This window comes from Dermacentor silvarum, chromosome 9 (assembly GCF_013339745.2).
Source record: "Dermacentor silvarum isolate Dsil-2018 chromosome 9, BIME_Dsil_1.4, whole genome shotgun sequence".
Classification (NCBI taxonomy): Eukaryota; Metazoa; Arthropoda; class Arachnida; order Ixodida; family Ixodidae; genus Dermacentor; species Dermacentor silvarum.
This window is the reverse complement of record NC_051162.1, coordinates 124,168,017-124,184,978: the sequence shown is the minus strand read 5'-3', so window position 1 is coordinate 124,184,978 and position 16,962 is coordinate 124,168,017. Positions and strand designations below refer to the sequence as shown.

The 16,962-nt window shown below is 45.6% G+C and overlaps 1 protein-coding gene across 9 annotated transcripts in view; it reads left to right on the top strand.

Annotated features, from left to right (window-relative positions):
• LOC119464231 (TNF receptor-associated factor 6) overlaps positions 1-16,962 on the top strand; it is a 163,178-nt gene that overhangs the window by 10,312 nt on the left and 135,904 nt on the right. For all 9 annotated transcript variants that reach the window (XM_049656601.1, XM_049656602.1, XM_049656600.1 and 6 more), the window contains exons 2-6: positions 3,472-3,724; positions 5,569-5,673; positions 6,430-6,591; positions 13,510-13,584; positions 14,228-14,305. In XM_049656601.1, the coding sequence (XP_049512558.1) occupies positions 6,535-6,591; positions 13,510-13,584; positions 14,228-14,305 (210 nt within the window). In that variant the 5' untranslated portion in view covers positions 3,472-3,724; positions 5,569-5,673; positions 6,430-6,534. The remainder of the gene's footprint in view (positions 1-3,471; positions 3,725-5,568; positions 5,674-6,429; positions 6,592-13,509; positions 13,585-14,227; positions 14,306-16,962) is intronic.

Genomic DNA, 16,962 nt, shown 5'->3' with positions numbered 1-16,962 from the left:
TGGCAGAGATCCTGGGTGCGCTACTGGGCCGCGCTGCAACCTAACCCCCCCCCCCCCCCCCCCCGAACAAAATTTCTGGCTACGCCACTGAACTCAAGGGATTTACTGATATGTGTTGTGTTATAGGTTTATGTCAATTAGTCATCCAAGCTACGAGAATTACCAGTACAGTGACAATACCCTTGACCTACCATCATACTCTACTTGTCTTTTACATTAATATGTCCTCCCTTATACAAACACGAAGCAAAAAAATTGTTCGCGACTGCAGAAAAGCGAATTTCGAAGCTGTTACTAGTGAGTTCTCTACTTTCGTCGACTCTTTGTTTTTTCATAGGTTTGATGATCAATGTGTTTCGTCCGACTGGGGCCTTTTTGCTGCAAAATAGATGAACTCATCACGAAACACATTCCTAACCGCATTACGCCTTCAAAAATTCTCAAGCACCATAGTACAACGCCCATATGAGGAGTTTATGTAACCCTAAGAATTCGCTTTATCAATCTGCTAGGATTGTGGCATCTGGCGCTCTCTGGGCAGCTCATAAAACTGCACATCACGGTTACGTAGCTGCTTTAAAATATTCTAAATTAAACTTTATTTCCTGCGCACTTCCAGACAAGACGAAAAGTAAAGTACGAAAATTGTGGCGCGTGATTAATTCCTTGCCATAAAACTACGCAGCTCTGGTTGACGACCTCGATAACCCAGTCGCTGTTAACAAGTGATAACAAGTAATAACACTTTTCAATACAACTTTTGATTTGTTAGCACCGCTTTTTTTTCCTTTGCACAGAGCTGTGAGTATGTTGTCATGTCTCCAGCTGCTACTGGTCCATCTGGTATTGCTAAGTTCATAAACAGCTTGCCCAATCGCTGTTGTCCCAGTCATGAGAATATTAGTAGCAATTTTTAGAGAGTACCGTCAACTGTAGCTCAATGATACTAACAAAAAGTTTTCCAACAATCTTCAGATAAATCTACCGGTCTTACACAATGGCCAATTGGGAAGGTGGTTCCACTCTTCAAATCAGGGCAACAAAAATTTCCCGAATATTTATCGGCCTAGCTCTCTTAAGAGCGCTTGTTTCGAGCTATTGGAACACGTCATGAATCTGGAGTTTGGTTAACTTTCACGAAATCGAACTCATTGTTCACGTCAGCTCAACGTGGATTTCGTAAATCATTTTCATTCGAGGCCCACCTTATATCGTCCATGCATAAATTACATCGCGTTCTGGGTCGTTCATCATTTGCCGATAGCATCCTTTTTAGATTTCAGCAGGGCCTTCGACAAGATCTGTCATCAATTGCTATTCTACAAGCTGAACCTACTAAATCTCAACATCGATTTGCTTAAGTTGATTGAATGTTTTCTAACTAATCGCCTGGCAGTATGTAACAGATAACGGTCATAAGTCGTCACCTACTATGTCACATTCGGGTGTACCACAGGGGTCAGTATTTGGACCTCTCTTATTTTAATTTACATTACCGACATCACGTCCACTATTTCTTCAAACAGTCACCTTTATGGTGACGATTTTGTTCTACTTCGTGAAATAACTCATGATGATGACCATTCCTGCCTCCTATCTGGCCTTAATACCATAATAGTTTGTGCAGTACATGGCAAATGAATTTTATTGTTAACAAATATACAGTCATGCATGTATCTAGAAGTTATAACTGTCTTTTAATATACTACCTAAACAATGTCGCCCTTGAGTATGTCAGTTATTTAAAATGCTTGGGCATTCATGTCACGTCTAACCTATCTTCGTGCTTCACATAGAAATCTTCGCTAATAATGCCACTCAAACGTTAGCGTACATATGTCGAAACTTTTCTAAAACACCATCCGCATTAAAATTATTACTCTATAAAACATCAGTACGTTCCAAGCTTCCTTCATCTGTGTAGGATGCCTACCATAATAACCTAATCACTTGGCTCAATCTCGCACATAATAACTCCGTTTGTTTGATTCGTCATTCTATAAATGCACTGCCAGTATAACATCAACGAAAACGACTCTAGCTCTTCCTTCTATTACGTCACGTCGTAAAATATCCCGTTTGAGTCTACTTCACAAGTTATACCGTAATTCTACGCTTCGTGAACAACTTCCCTGGACCTCAGTATTTCTCCCATCATGTCGACCACCATCGTAAAGTTGACATCGCTTCTTGTAACGCTCAGCCATTTTACCCATCTGTTTTTCCCCTTACATAGCTAGGTTAGAACCACTTTCCGAGGACGTCGTAACTGTCAATAATAACCAATTCTTTCGTCAGACTTAGCATATTATAACTAGGTAAAATTTCGCGTTGCAAGCGTTTACCATTTGCACCTATGTACTTGTTTGATTCTGAAATTGCTAAAATTGCGAATTACTGTGTAATATATAGTTAGAAGCATTTTTGTCATACACTAATTTATTATTGTAATTCTATTTTGCTTGTTGCTTTCTAACCACTCCACTCCTGAATGCCGTATGGCTTTGAGGGTAACACAAATAAATAAATAAATAATAACGAACAGGGAGGACTACTACACGCTAGCTGAATATTCTTGTCCTGTTCAATGGGAGAGATTGTGATGGTTGAGCTACCAAGTAACCCCCCCCCCCCCCCCCCCCGCATACCCAACGATCGTGACTTACTCTGCCGCGATTTACTTCAACGCACGTCGCCATCATGAAATTGAAGCTCATCGGTGTTTAAGACATGTTCACAGATTACGAAGCCTGCGACCATTATCACTTTCTGGTTTTTGGTCGCTGAAGTGTGTCCTGCTGCATATCGAGGTACCGTATAGTATATTCTTTTAGGCGATGAGCTTTTAAGACTGCAAAAAAAAATTATACGCGAAGCACCAATGGCTTTTTTCAATAAATTTCAAGACGAATATTTTGAACTATCTCGGCGAATACATCGAAGTGGACATGCATCTACTGAAAAGTTCTAGCATTGAAGCACGTGCTGTCAAGCGTTAATAAAGCAGCTTCTGAGAAGAAACAACAAGTGTAATAAATTATTCATTTATCCCATATTTACTGGTGTTAAGCATTGATGTTCTGCGCTAGCTATAGAAGACCTCAACCATGCTGAATTGTCTTCAACAAAATTAGATGTTCTTTGTTGTAACACGGGGGGTTTATTAATGAATATTTGATCTAGTTGAGCCATGGTATCTGCAATTATTATATACAAGAATATTTCTATCAATACAGTGTTTTCTTGCAATCATTTTCCTTCTTTTTTTCTAAAGTAGGGGCGGGGGGGGGGGGGGGGGCTAGGAATTAGGCTTGTTCACTGAGAGTCACATGTTTTTCGCGTGCGTGGTTGCGTATGTGGATGAGTAGTTCCTTCTTGAATTCAAAAAAATGAAAGAAGGGTCAGTAGTTTCCTGTAGAAGGGCAAGTCGCAAGTGCAGCTTCAGTGATATGTTTTTTTTTTTTTCTTTAGCGATCACCTCAAGATGACCGACGAAAATAACTACAAGCTGCGGGACCATCCGGAATTCCCGCTCGATATCGACGTGCCATTTGCCAAGGTGCTCCGGCCGGAACTCATTTGCTCGGCTTGCAATTGTGTCACGCCAGCTGGTCTCAAGGACGGCAACGACCACGTCTACTGCCTCAAGTGCGCCGAAGTGCTCACAGACTGCACCAACCAGTTCACATGCTGTATTTGCCAGTGGAGTGGTCCCAAGAGCTCCGTGAGTGGTGACAGAATGGTTTGCCGAAGACGCAACAATGAACACTCAGGCTGTGTTCCGACATTCCACGCATTCAGCTAATTGGGCAGCTAAATAGACAGCGGCCATTTTAAGTATCGTTGCAGTTCTGACAGAGCAGGCAAAAGCGACAGCTTCGCGAAGACAGCATCGAAGTCAAAAACGATTAGAGCTTGGTCCAAACAAGATGGCGGCTTAGCAGAAGGCTTGGAAAGTCGGCGGGAAGGTTGTCTGCTCACAGAAAATTATTACGCGCTTAATATAAGCGATGTTGAGTTTTTAGTAGGTTCACACACGAAAATTGTTACAATACAGCGATAATGTGTGCTTTTCTTAGCTTTTTCTGGAAGACGTGAGGCGGAGTCATGTCACAGAGACGTCTTCCAGACGGTTACTAGTGCGTTCCATTACTTGGGCTCGAAGCTGTTTTTCTAGCTGTTGACGTAGACTACAATGCTGGCCAGAATGTGAACATACCCTCAGATGAGGCACATATAGATGATTTGCACTGGCGCCACCGTGACCGCCATCTTAGGATACTTGTACGCCGAGAAGCTGCATAAACAAGCATCGTGACGGTACGACAGGCGCGTCTTGCACCGGGTGCGACAATTCGTGAACAGTTATAACAGTGACGGTCCACCGTCAAAAAGCGACAACCATGAATGCGTGATATCTTGCACTGACGTCGTTGTGGCCATGTTTGGGTACTGTCAAAGTGAGAAGGCTGCTTTTGTGACGTCATCACGTGTAAACTATCTATACTTTTGCAGAACAACGTAAGGTCAACAAATGATAAAGCACACTTTACCAGCACTACTAAATCTGTGCATTGGTGATAACAAGATAGACCTGGTCTCAATGACAACGTTCTGAGTTTCGCCCCAGAAGTTGCTGAAAGTTGTCACACCTGCTGTTGGTTTTCGTATTGTCGTTCTTACTCTATTTCTGCATTTTTTATAAGTGTATTGACATTTATTCTACAAATGACTATTCTATATATTTTATGCATTCTATTCATTGCTCTATATGCGAGTAGCATTTTTCAGAATGAATCGAATATGAATCGAATCGAATATCAAATATTTGTCGAATAGTTAGCGAATAAATGCATATCTTGCTCACCATTAATATCGAACAATTTTCACTAAGAAAGTTTGTCATTGCAATGTAAATTATAAAACATGTTTTAATAAAACCACAAAGCCAGCATTATGAACAACTATGCAGTTGGTCATACATTACCATGCAAAGTTTATAATGACAGCCCGGTTGGCAGATTAATATTCTTCACGATGACATCAGAAATTCTTGCTCTCGGCGGCGATGGCAGAGCGAAGAAGCACTTTTTTCTCTATAGTCTGAATGGTTGTGGCAAATGATGCCACCATTGGATCAAATACGTTAGTGCAAAGGCCAATGTAATAGGCATCGAATAAAGCTCAAACGTATATACGTTTTAAAGGCTGCGATTTTAAACAATGCATATGGTGCAATCGACTTAAGTACAGTGATCTGCGGTTACGTTGGTAAACTTACAGATCTGGTACCAAGGGTTCACCGCAACGTCGCACAACATACCATGTTTCGCGACTTTCTATAAAATGAAAAATTCTAATTCCTTCTTAAACTGCGAAACAGTATGCTCAATTCTATCACTATATATAATGTTGTTGTTGTTGTTGTCTCACTTCTATTACAATTTTATTACGTGTTCTGGGTGGCTGTCGGTCCCTTTCGAAACTTGCAACCTATCCAGCAGAGCAGCGTTTCAAATTTATAGTTTGCTTCAAAAAATATTGGGAAACATTTTATTTTTTCGACAGTTGGGGAAAATTTTGAAAGAATGGGCCGTCCTGGAGAAGGAACCGTCAGCTTGCCCTAACCGAAACAAGACTTGCCGTTTTAAGGGCAAACTACGAGACGTTCTTGTAAGTATTCCTCCTCATCCCGCTGCAAACCATCATCGTGACCACCTTGGTTACTACGGTTGTACGCCCAAGGCATCTTCGTAACCGTCCACACCTTTTTGCTTTACCATAGCAATTATATGGATCAACCAAGCGAAGTTTCGCCGTTGGCGTCACCGTGATGTTCTGCATATATTTAGGCATACGTATGTTTTATATTTATTCTAGCAGGGTGTGCGTGTTATATTGCTCTACTATGCAATCACTAAAGTTGCCCATTCCAGGTATTACATTCCTGACTAAATAATTCCTCAGAATTTTGAGAATCGCCGCCCAAAAACATACGTGATGACGCATAACATTCCCAGCGCACAGCTTTTATCTTAAATCTTCTCAAGCTATTAAATATTAAACGTGCAAAATAATAGCAGTGCTGAAACCTGAAGGTGATGTAAGTTTACTAGTAGAACCTTCTCTTTACGCCTGTACGATGTCACTACAGGCCATACAGGGCTTGTCAAAGCTTTTTAGAGTGCCAAACATTTTGGGGCACCTGCGTATGTCGGGTGTGCGTATGTCGCGTCTGCGTATGTCGCGTCTGCGTATGTCGTGTCCGCGTTAGTCGGACCCTCGTTAGTCGGACCCGCGTATAGTTTGAACAGCGACCGAGAAGTTCGAGCGCAATGCTAAACCTTGCTATCGCCGTTAATGCACCGCCCTTCTATCAAAGCTGCCATTTTCTTTTCTGTACTAATCTTTCTTCCATCCTGTTCGCAGAATCACTACAAGACTTGCAACCTGACAAAAAAAGCGAAGTGCACTCTCTGCGGAAGTGTGGAAGATATCAAAACTATAGCAGACCACATGTAGAACGACTGCCCTATGAGACATCTGGAATGCAATTTCTGTGGCCAGGACGTTGTCGCCCGGGACAAACTGGTAAGATATTAGATTTTGGATACCTCTCCAAAGCCCACGACACCCTGGCACTGAAAACCCTTCGAGAATTACCACCTTTGTAGGGTAACCTGATCTAAAACTTGGTATTAACACTGCATTCGTGAAATTGACTGAAGAAAAAGAAACGCCAAAGAGTGACTCTAAGTCACATTTAACTGATAAAACTTTCCAACCTCCATCTTGATTCATTTAGTCACATTTAACTGATAAAACTTTCCAACCTCCATCTTGATTCATTTTGAGGGGAAAACGTTGATAACTACTGAATATAAGAGGTCTAGCTTTGCTTTCCAAAAATTTGCTTTTAATGAAGAAAACGTCCAATTTTTGCTGCCAGCAAAACGTAATAGCCCAGGAGAAGGTGAAAGTAGCCTTCATTAAAAGCCGCCAAAACTACTTTCGCAACACGTCTGAATCACCGTACGGCTGGGACATGCAGTATATCGCATGTCCAGTCGGCGTTACCCTTGTCTAGAGCGCAGGAACGGCGGTTTCCGGGGCTCTCCGGAGCTAGCCAGCGACGTCTAGCAGTAGCTGCTGGGCCCAAACGTGTCAGGCACCTACCGTTAGACGTCGGACCCAGCAGCTAGCGTTAGTCGTCGCTGGCAGGCTCCGGAGAGCCCCGGAAACCACCGTTTCCGCGCTGTAGACCACGGTGACGCCTACTGTACGTCGTTACGCAAGTTCTTATATGCTCATGAATAAAAAAGCAATGACGAAAAAGTGATAGAACAAGGAAGACGACCGCACTTGTCCTATCGCCTTCACTGCCTTCGTACTTTTTTGTGCTTTTTGTTTTTATTGGAGAATGCCTGAAATGATTTTTGGTCCCCTCGACTTCAAATAAACAGTTTTTAGACATCGCCTGACCTGTCTGTGTGTTTGGCCATTGGCCTTTCTTGTTTTCTTTCGAGGGATTTATACCGCGAGTCATATAGTAAAAAAAACGGACAAAGAAGACAACAGTGCAGACCACTTCTAACGTAACCGCGGGTATAGCGTGGGTATTTTTTACCACCGATATATCTCCCGTATAACTCAATGTATAGGCGGAGCATTTATTGCGTAGGCGCGCGAAGCAGAATACCGGTTATAGCGCGGTTCTTTTAAGCGCGCTACCATAAAATCGGCGCACGGGGCACGGCCTTTTCTAGGAGGCGTTGAGCACGGCCCGCACGGCCGCATGGTTGCCGGGCGCTCGAACGCGGAGGAGTGGGAGCGCGGTCGCACGCGTGGAAACCAGCGGCGAAAATCGAAATACAAAGTCGCAGTTTCCTTCGAAAGGCAAAGCATCAATTGCGATGGCAAATTTACTAGTAGAGTATACTTAGTAAGGATAGTAGTTTTATCGCCTGCATAAACTTGGACACATCCGCTTACGAACTGAATTACCAAGCATGGTGCCAGCGCGCACAAGCAAGCATGAATAGATCGCACTCGATGACCGCAGACAAGCACTGTAAAAAGGCTGGCGTGAGCAAACGCGGTGGGAACAGCGACCGATGGTTCGTGTGGTCTATCGCTTCAACGGAAACTGAGCGGCGAAAGCACAGTGCATACAAAGGTCAGAGTCGTGTGGAGATCGCTTTCAAGATACGGTGCACGCGACAGCCCTCAGGCGCACTAAGTCCGCAGTGGCTTGCAGAGTAAAAGCCGCGCCCCCTCCCTCCCGCGCTGCCTTCGCGCTTTCCTCCTTTCGTGTGGGAGATTGAGTCGCCAGTTCCCCTTGCGCCGGGTCGCAAGATACGCATTGAGGGCCGCATCTAAACGTCGCCTCCCCTCCCTCCCTCCCATCCCCCCACGGCCTTCCGCACGACGAGTCGTCGCGTTTGCTCTCCGCCGTACGTTCGCTCTCCGTGAAGGCACGCGTCCCTCGCGCGCTTTCACTCGCGCATACAGCATTCGACATACAGCAGCACTTAGCTTTTTTTTTGCAGAAGTCGGAGCGTGGGCGCGCGGCGAAAAGCGAAACAAAAAGAAGGGCGGGAGACTTTGGAGGGAGGAGGGCGCGTGTTTGATCACTGTAGCAGCGTCCAATCAGGGTGCGCGGAATGCGGGGTAGAACGGTAGGGCACTCCTTTTTTTTTTTTTTTTCGGGAGTGGGAGCGTGGGCGTGCGCGTGGTGACCAGTCTCCAGAGGAAAACTAACAGCGTTCTTCCGCTGATGCCGCACTTGTCAGGAGAACTTGGTTTCTGTGCTATGTTGCGATTGTGTTGCATGTTTGTGGGGGTGAAATATGTAATAAATTGTGTTTGAAAGGTGGGTTGTCCGTTTGGCATAAGCAAAAGCCGAAAAAAGCATGCTTTGGTTGTAACGCGGTACCGCTTATAGCGCGGATTTTTTACAACTCCCGCGACTTACGTTATAAGCGGTCTACACTAAATGCACCAAGCCCTCCCTGTGTGATGCAGGTGCTGCAGAAATGAGTCAGCGCATATGTTATCCATTATCCACGTCTTCTATTGTGGTCTTCTACTTCCCGCTAAAGTTATTTACCATCGTAGGCCAACTGGCCCAGTACAGGTTCTTAGAGGAATAACCATTGTGGTCTTCCTTTATTGGCGTTCTGTATCCTCCCGCTGTCATATATACTCTAAAAAAAACGTTTACCCCCTTTGGGTCGTATCTTGTCCCCAAACAGTAATCGTCACCTGTACTGTCCGCATTTCCTTTATTATTAACGCAGCGAGCCTGGTACTTCCTAGACACGAAAGGTTTGCGCGTTATCAGCGTGACACAGCATCCTCGGCAGGAAAGTAGCTAGCGCTGAGTTTTCAAGAAAGGAAACACAAGCAAGGCAGATGACCATTAATAAGAGCGAAGCTGTTTTAGCCAGCCGTAATTTGTGGTTTGTGGTTAGTATCAAGAAATAAAAGAAAACAAACTTTCTTGCCGAGGCGGAATTCGAACCCGATTGCCTTCCGAGTGTCGTCGTCTTCGTCCCCAGCTGGCACGTTCGCACCAACGCCACCTAGACTAGTCTATAGGTGGTGTTGGTTCGCACGCTCGTGCTCTGCGAAGTGAAGTTTTGCGCGATATGCTCGGGAGAGAGATAAAGAAAATGAGAGCAAGAGAGAGAGACGCATTCACGGAGCGGGTCTGCTGGAACGCGTTGTCGGCATTACAACGCGGTGGAATGCGGTGTTGGCATTGCAACGCGGTGTCGGCATTGCAAAGCGGTGTCGGTGTTGAAAGCTGCGCTATGCAACGCGCAGTGACGGCCGTAAGTCCGAGACGCGCGAAAAGAAGTTATCATCATCATGAGTAATAAGATGAAAAGTTCGCTTGTACTTCCGGAAAATGCTGGGCTACGATCGCCCCGCTTCGCTGTTTCAAGCGTTGCGCGGCCGAGTGCAAGGTTAAGCGTTCTTTTTTTTTTTTTTGTGTGTGTGTGTGTGTGTGTGTGTGTGTGTGTGTGTGTGTGTGTGTGTGTGTGTGTGTGTGTGTGTGTGTGTGTGTGTGTGTGTGTGTGTGTGTGAGAGAGAGAGAGAGAGAGAGAACAAGATACGACCTAAAGAGCGTAAACTTTTTTAGAGTGTATCGAATGAATACGGGGAGAAAAAAATGAGGTAAAAGCTTGTTCCGGTGATGTAATCAAGAAAAAAAAGATGCGCGGTTCTCTCATGCGCTGTTGAAATCGGTTTAAGCGAAAGTTTCAGTTTCCGAAGAACATTGTTTAGCGACCATTTGCAGGCGTAGAACGCAATGACCGAGTTGGACACATCTTCAGCGGGAAACGCCTCGCCAACGTAACTTTGTATAGCACTCGAACATGCAGATCCCACGCATGACGACGAATGGAATGACAATGGGATGACTATGCTAGAATGGTGACGACAACGCCATGACGCCGACGACATGGAGACGCTGGAAGGCCAACAATGCGAAGAATCTCGAATGACGACAACGAACTTACAATGATGGAGAGACAAGAACGCATGACTAGAAGGTATAACGAAGGCATGACAATGACTGCATGACAACGCAACGCCGACGATGGCATGTTGACGGATGGAACGATGACGGCGAGACGACGGCGGTATGATGATGACCGAATGATTACGACGGCGTAATGACGAAAGCATGATGACGAAATAGTGACAAAAGAATGGTGATGACGGCTTAATGACGAAGAAATGACAACGAAGTGACGACGAGAGTGAAGACGGCAGAACGTTGACGACAGAGTGGCAACGAATGGTTCATCACAATCAAATGGCGATAAAATGATGGCGACGTCATTACGACGACGGCATACTTGTGTTTAAGCTCACGTCTACGCATGCGTACATCAACTGCCACGTGGGTGTGTCTTACGCTTCCTAGAATGCACGCACAGCGGCGCGTGGCAAGGGAGCGGCGTTTTACAGTACGTTTTAGAAGGGCCCGTATTTGTTTTCTTTCTGACTTCTTTCTGCCCTGAGGAATATACGTGTGCTTCGTGATTCGGTCCTGTGGAACAATAGCCCACGGACCAGCCCGAATTCCAACTTTATGATGTCTGCGTTGGCCCTTTGGTGTCCTGGAGTTGCCGCAGAAGTATTCTAAATAAGACGCGTTGTTTACACGTGGTACCCGCGCACAGTCTAACTTCCCTCGCCACCTGCCAAATCAGACTTATTATTGATTTATTCTCGTTGCCTCACACGCCCCCCAGTATCAGGACATTGTGTGAGGTGCGGGGGGGGGGGGGGGGGGGGGGGGGGATTACATAGGTAGGGGTAATGTCAGTCGCATGAGTAACACGACTATACACTACAATGCTTATTGTATAATCTCAAGTGCTCTCCATACGCCTCCGCATGCCAGTACTATTTTCATTTTCGCATGCTTAATCACTTCAAATGATAAAATCAAATGGCAAATGCATATACCTTGCCTCGATCACAAAGACACGCGAAAGCAAAAAGCGGGCCCTAGAACGTACCAGCGCCTCCTCTATTTACTCATCAAGAACCAGTCCCCTGACGGGGCCTGCTGTGCGTTATTGGAAATGCAATAAGGCCTCCGGGCCCGTCTGCTTTCATAACATCCGGAGCCCGTTTGAACAATGTCCTGTAGCGGCCATTCGTACAAGACAGCAGCAACCGTCCACCAGCAACCGCAAACCGGGAGCAGACGCTATGAATGCTTTACATTAAAATTATGCACATCCAATGCGCATGCGGGAATCTGTGTGCAGCGATGCGTTCGGGAAGTGATTGTTTAAATGCAGTAAGCTATTCTTCCTGACAGCGGTTCGTAGAGCAGCGATTAAGCGCCTGCCATCTCAAGACGCGGAGAAACCCATCACGTGACCCACGGGACCGCCGTTTGCACAGTCTCCAGGATCGGCCATTTATTCCGCAAGAAACTGAGTTCTTTTCCCTGGTGAAAGCGCCATTATCTTCATTGCATGTTATGCATTCTATTGCATTTAATTTGCTGAATTAGTTGCGTCGTTGCATTTAATTTATTGAGATTGTCAGCAAGCCCGGACTTTTTGGGCTCTGGAATGTCATGACGAAAGGCGACGACGTCCATGGTAATATATGCCAACTTCTCTCAGAAAATTGGGGGCGCGGCGGCGCCTAGACCTTGTACACGTATGACTAGGAACTACAGGAACATCAACACCGTACGTATCCTACTAATAAGTGCGCTAGCCTACCGATTTTTTTTCATTACTTGTAAACTACTTTATTTGCTTTAAACGTGTTTCTTTTTTTGTTATTTTTGCTGCGGTGTTTCTTTCGCCTACAAGCGTGAAAATAATACGCTGTTTCCGTCTATCACCATCACTTTCGCTGTCTTAAAATGAATGATTTATTGACCAGTCATCAGCATGATACACTGTACTCAGCGGCGCGCATCACACTTGTTACCTTTCTCATTCGTTCTTTTTTTACAGCGCAGCTGTATATGCCTAGGGCATGTTCGTTGTCCGCGAACAAAAACTATCATCATCAGCAACGGCTCGAGCTTTATCGTCGTCTTGCACAGCTGGTTGGGGCCCCTCGGCGCAACGGCGCGTTCGTCGTCGTCATCGTCTTCTTCCACAGCTGGCTCCGTTCCACATCTGCTCGAACGCATTTCCCCGTATAGCGCACGCGCATGCGCTCAATGTCATACGTTCGAGCAGATGAAGTTGCGGTCTCGTTTTAGCTCCGCCTTCGCCATGGAACGGCCGCGAGTGGTTCGTACACCCGAAGAACAGCGAGTTCACGAGGAACGAAGCCTAGAGCAGCGGCGTGAATGTGACCGTCCCGAAAAGAAGAACGTGCCCGCGACGCGGCGTGCAAGAGATGGCGCACAGGCGACGACAATGGCCGCAACGAAGGCAGGCGAGGGTTCGACGGTGCCTACGCGAGGTTCAATTCTTTCTCGACCGTAACTTGGGATCGAGTAGTACAGTTTGCGATCGGCTGTGGTTCGACAACATCTCCGAAAGCAACGGGATACGTCCACCGTCCACACAAGATGGTGGACGTGTTGACTCGGTGCTTTCCCGGCGGGGACGTTGCGAGGTTTCGAGTGTGCAGTCTTTCGATCCGGTCGACGACGATCAAACTCCAGTCCTCGTCGTTGGCGACTCCAACGTGGACGTGTCGCATCCGGGTGGCAATTGGCCACCCTCGTTTATGCTCGAACAGTTAGGGCTACAGTGCTACACTGATCCCAAGGTGGCAACGACTACGAGGCGCACTTGTTTGGACTTAACCTTCGCCAAGAACCTGTCCACCGTCGTCACCGAACCCTCGACTACAAAGCAATAGTAACTTGCGTGAAAAAATAATCACTAAAACATTTATGTATATCGGTGTTGTACGTTTAGATATACCATCTATACAGCTTCGCTGGTCATCCACCTTCTCAGAGTAGAATGGCTCATGATTCGTTTTTTTTTTTTTTTTCAGAGGCATGAAGTGAACTGTGACCAGCGTCCTGGAACCTGTGAGCACTGCGGAAAACAGTTCAGGACCTACGAAGAGGTGACGTCTAGCTATGCTGAATGTCTTTTTTTAATTGTTTCTTTGTTTTAAGTGCTTCAGACCATTGGCTTGTTCAGGGATATATACTAACAGCGGTAGATAGGATGGTCTTGTTCTTTGTTTCCCATGTCTTCGTCCGATTTTGCGCTATTTTTCTCAACGGCGACAATAATACGGCACGTGGCAGTTTGTCGCTTCATATTTAATTTTTACTTTCCTGTTTACTGCTTAAGACATGTTTTGAGAACAGTTTAATGCCGGCATTTTGGCTAAGTGCCTGTGCTGTTCTGCTGCTATAGGCACGAGGTTACGAGTTCGAGTCCCGGTAGCAGTGGCCGCATTCTGATGGGGCGGGATGAAAAGAAGCAGTTAAGTGCTGAACCCCATGTGTACGCTCAAGAACATTATATGGCCAAGAATCCCTCGCTTCCCTCTATTACTGCGTCTCTCATACGGCATGCGTTGCTTTTGGAATTCAAGCAACATCAATTAGAGAACACTGTAATCATAGGAAGGCGACATTTTGGCCAATAGTTTCTGTAAACTCAAGGCGTGATTGTTCATTTGTTTCTACTTACCAGAAAGTATAATCGGCGACTGTAGCTTCCCTCAATACCGTGCAATCCTTCGCTATCTTTTTCAGCTTGAACAAAAACACAAGGTTGTCTGCCAACTCGTGCCTGTCGACTGTTCGTTCAAGCAGTTGGGCTGTGGCTACAAGGTAAGAAAACTTTGGCGGCTACTATAGATTTGCGAATAAATTTGAGTGCGACTGCCAATATGTTAGAATTCAGGGAGGGTGAATAATCGAATACACTAACTATTCGTATATCGATCAAAGGGACTATTTGGTATTTTTGAATATTCAGAGCTAACCAAATATTTCGCAATAGCCTTCTGTTCAAGTAATATTACTATTGTCCCTCTGCTAAACGAAATATCGCAAATTACCACAAGTAAAACGGCGATAAACGTTTTAGTAGGAACCCTGAAACAAAAATGAATAATGGAAGTTTCGTTTTCTGTTTTGCGGCGGGAGCCGACGCGACAACCTGTGAGGCTCGCTTGTAGTCTGTTGAGTGTTTTTGGCAGTCTACTCGTGTAGCATTTTCATTTAGGGGTGCGCGAATACTGAATAATAGATTTCGAATCGAATGCCAATCGAATCAAGATAAAAAAAGCCGAATATCGAATTGAATATCGAATATCAAAATGTTGACACAGAGTGTAATATTTATAAATCTTACGCGAGAAAAAGAAAAACAGGTCTCTCACACATGCTCGGGACTCTTCTCTCGTTGAGTAACAAGAATTTGCAAGCTATCAGTAACTTTACAATTGAGATTGAGTATGTAATTGACTACCGTGTGACCTACTCTTATTAAACACAACACAAAATTAATATGACAGCACTGCTTATACAGCTCAGTTCATTGTGAAAATCTTAAATTTTTTGTGTTGAATGAATAGAATGTTCGTTGAGCACATTCAGGTGCTTTTTTTTTTTTGCCGATGAACATGAAGGAATAGTGAAGTTGTGGTGTACTGAATATGTTCAGCTTAATAGCTGGCAACACTACGCTTTATGGCAATCTTGTATTGCTTCGAATGTCCTGCTTGCCGGTTTTCCTCAAGAAAACAGAAGGATATCAGTATTTTTATCGAAGTCGCGTTCTGTGCTTTAGTGTCAGCTCGTTAAGGCAAATCTGCGAGACAGACCAAAGCGCGGACCACGCATCACGTGCCTCCACCTCACCGCTCCGCACGATTGTATAGACCCTTTTATACGCGCTGTGGAAGCAGTGCATCCATGACTCCAGAAACACTTCCGGTCAAGGTTTTTTAACAGCGTAGCTGTTCATGCTGAGCCTAATCTGTCTGTCGTCAAAAGGAAATGTGGGCCGATCCTGGCGGCAGTGCTGAAAGGGTCCAAGCGCAATGGCACATGCCTCTGTGAACCAGCGAAGCTGAGCCTGGCTAAGTCTAACTAAGCATGGTTGGCACTACTTAAGCTTAGTCATCGATAGCTAATCGATAATCGACAAATAATTAATAAATTCGGGAAATGCTGGGGATGACTTGGTAGAAGCTTAGCCTAGCCCAAAAGCCAGGACTAGCTAGGTGCCCATCAGCTCCTCTGTCTCTTTAGCATTGCGCCTCTAGTGCAAGCTACGGAAATTTTTTTTTCGATCAAGTTAGTCAAGCAAAAAGAAGTATTTTGTCTCGTAATATACTATAGGCCCTATGTTCTTGATGCGTTCAAATATGAGGAAAGTGTCCCATGCGTCGAGCTCAAGTACGCCGCTTTCTAGTTGTGCTTAGCAGTAAAACTCACTGGTAAAGAAAAAAAGCTTATTTGTGCTTACAGGGGAGTTGTGCTTGCAGGAGAGTAAAAAAAAACTTGTGCCAGCATAAGAGTTCTATACAGTTAAAGGCTATTGTAAATTTTGCTGTTGCAGGGCACTTAACCGGAAATCTTTGGGGCGCAGTGGTCGACGTCGACCGTAAAGGGCAGACACCCTTTTCGCTATGGGGATCAATGTCGTTTACTAAAGGTGGATACACACGCGAGGGCAAAATCCCGCCTGCTCCGCGGACAAACAGTGACGTCAGCACTTGAATCCGGCGCAGCCGAGTTAGGTCGCATTCGCACAGCCGGACCGCCGTTTGCGGAATCCGCGTGCTTACCCTCGACTCCAACGCTTATTAGCAGCTGCGCGTTTACATACTCGGCGTGCCCTATAAGCCATAGTGCTATGAATCCCTCATCAAGAACCAAAAGAGTGACGGTTGCCTCGTCACTTAGCGTTTTCTTGTGCACCTCACTCATGTTGAAGTCACGCATGCTGCGCGGTCTGAGTAAATAGAAATGCGCGCGCAACCACGACTCGCCTTTCCCGCTGCATCACAACAAAATACACGCAGTCACTGCTGCACAACGAAATCACACGTGGCTCCAAGCCGATAACACGCCATCGTAGCCACGCCAATGCGTCCGATGTTGACAGATTTGACGCTGACTACGCTAAATTGAGGTCAGACGACCGCCAAACGGACGGATGGAAATACCGGCGAGCATTTTCAATCCGGACCGCGAGCGGAGGAGCCTGGACTAAGCGAGGGTGGCACGTTTTGATGACGTTCGCGTCACGTGATACGCCATCCGCTGCGAAAATTCCTCCTCCGTCCGGTCGTGTGAATCCACCTTAACGGTCGAAGGTTCCGGAATCGGGAGTGCCACGGCAAGTTCGTGCTATGGACCCCGCTTGGTCTGCGTCTACCCGCAATCCGTCGAGCCCGACGTGTAAACGCAAAGCTAGTCTTGTGAGGCTTTGCTCGAAGATATTAGAAGAGACTGATGTGCATCTATGAAAGGCG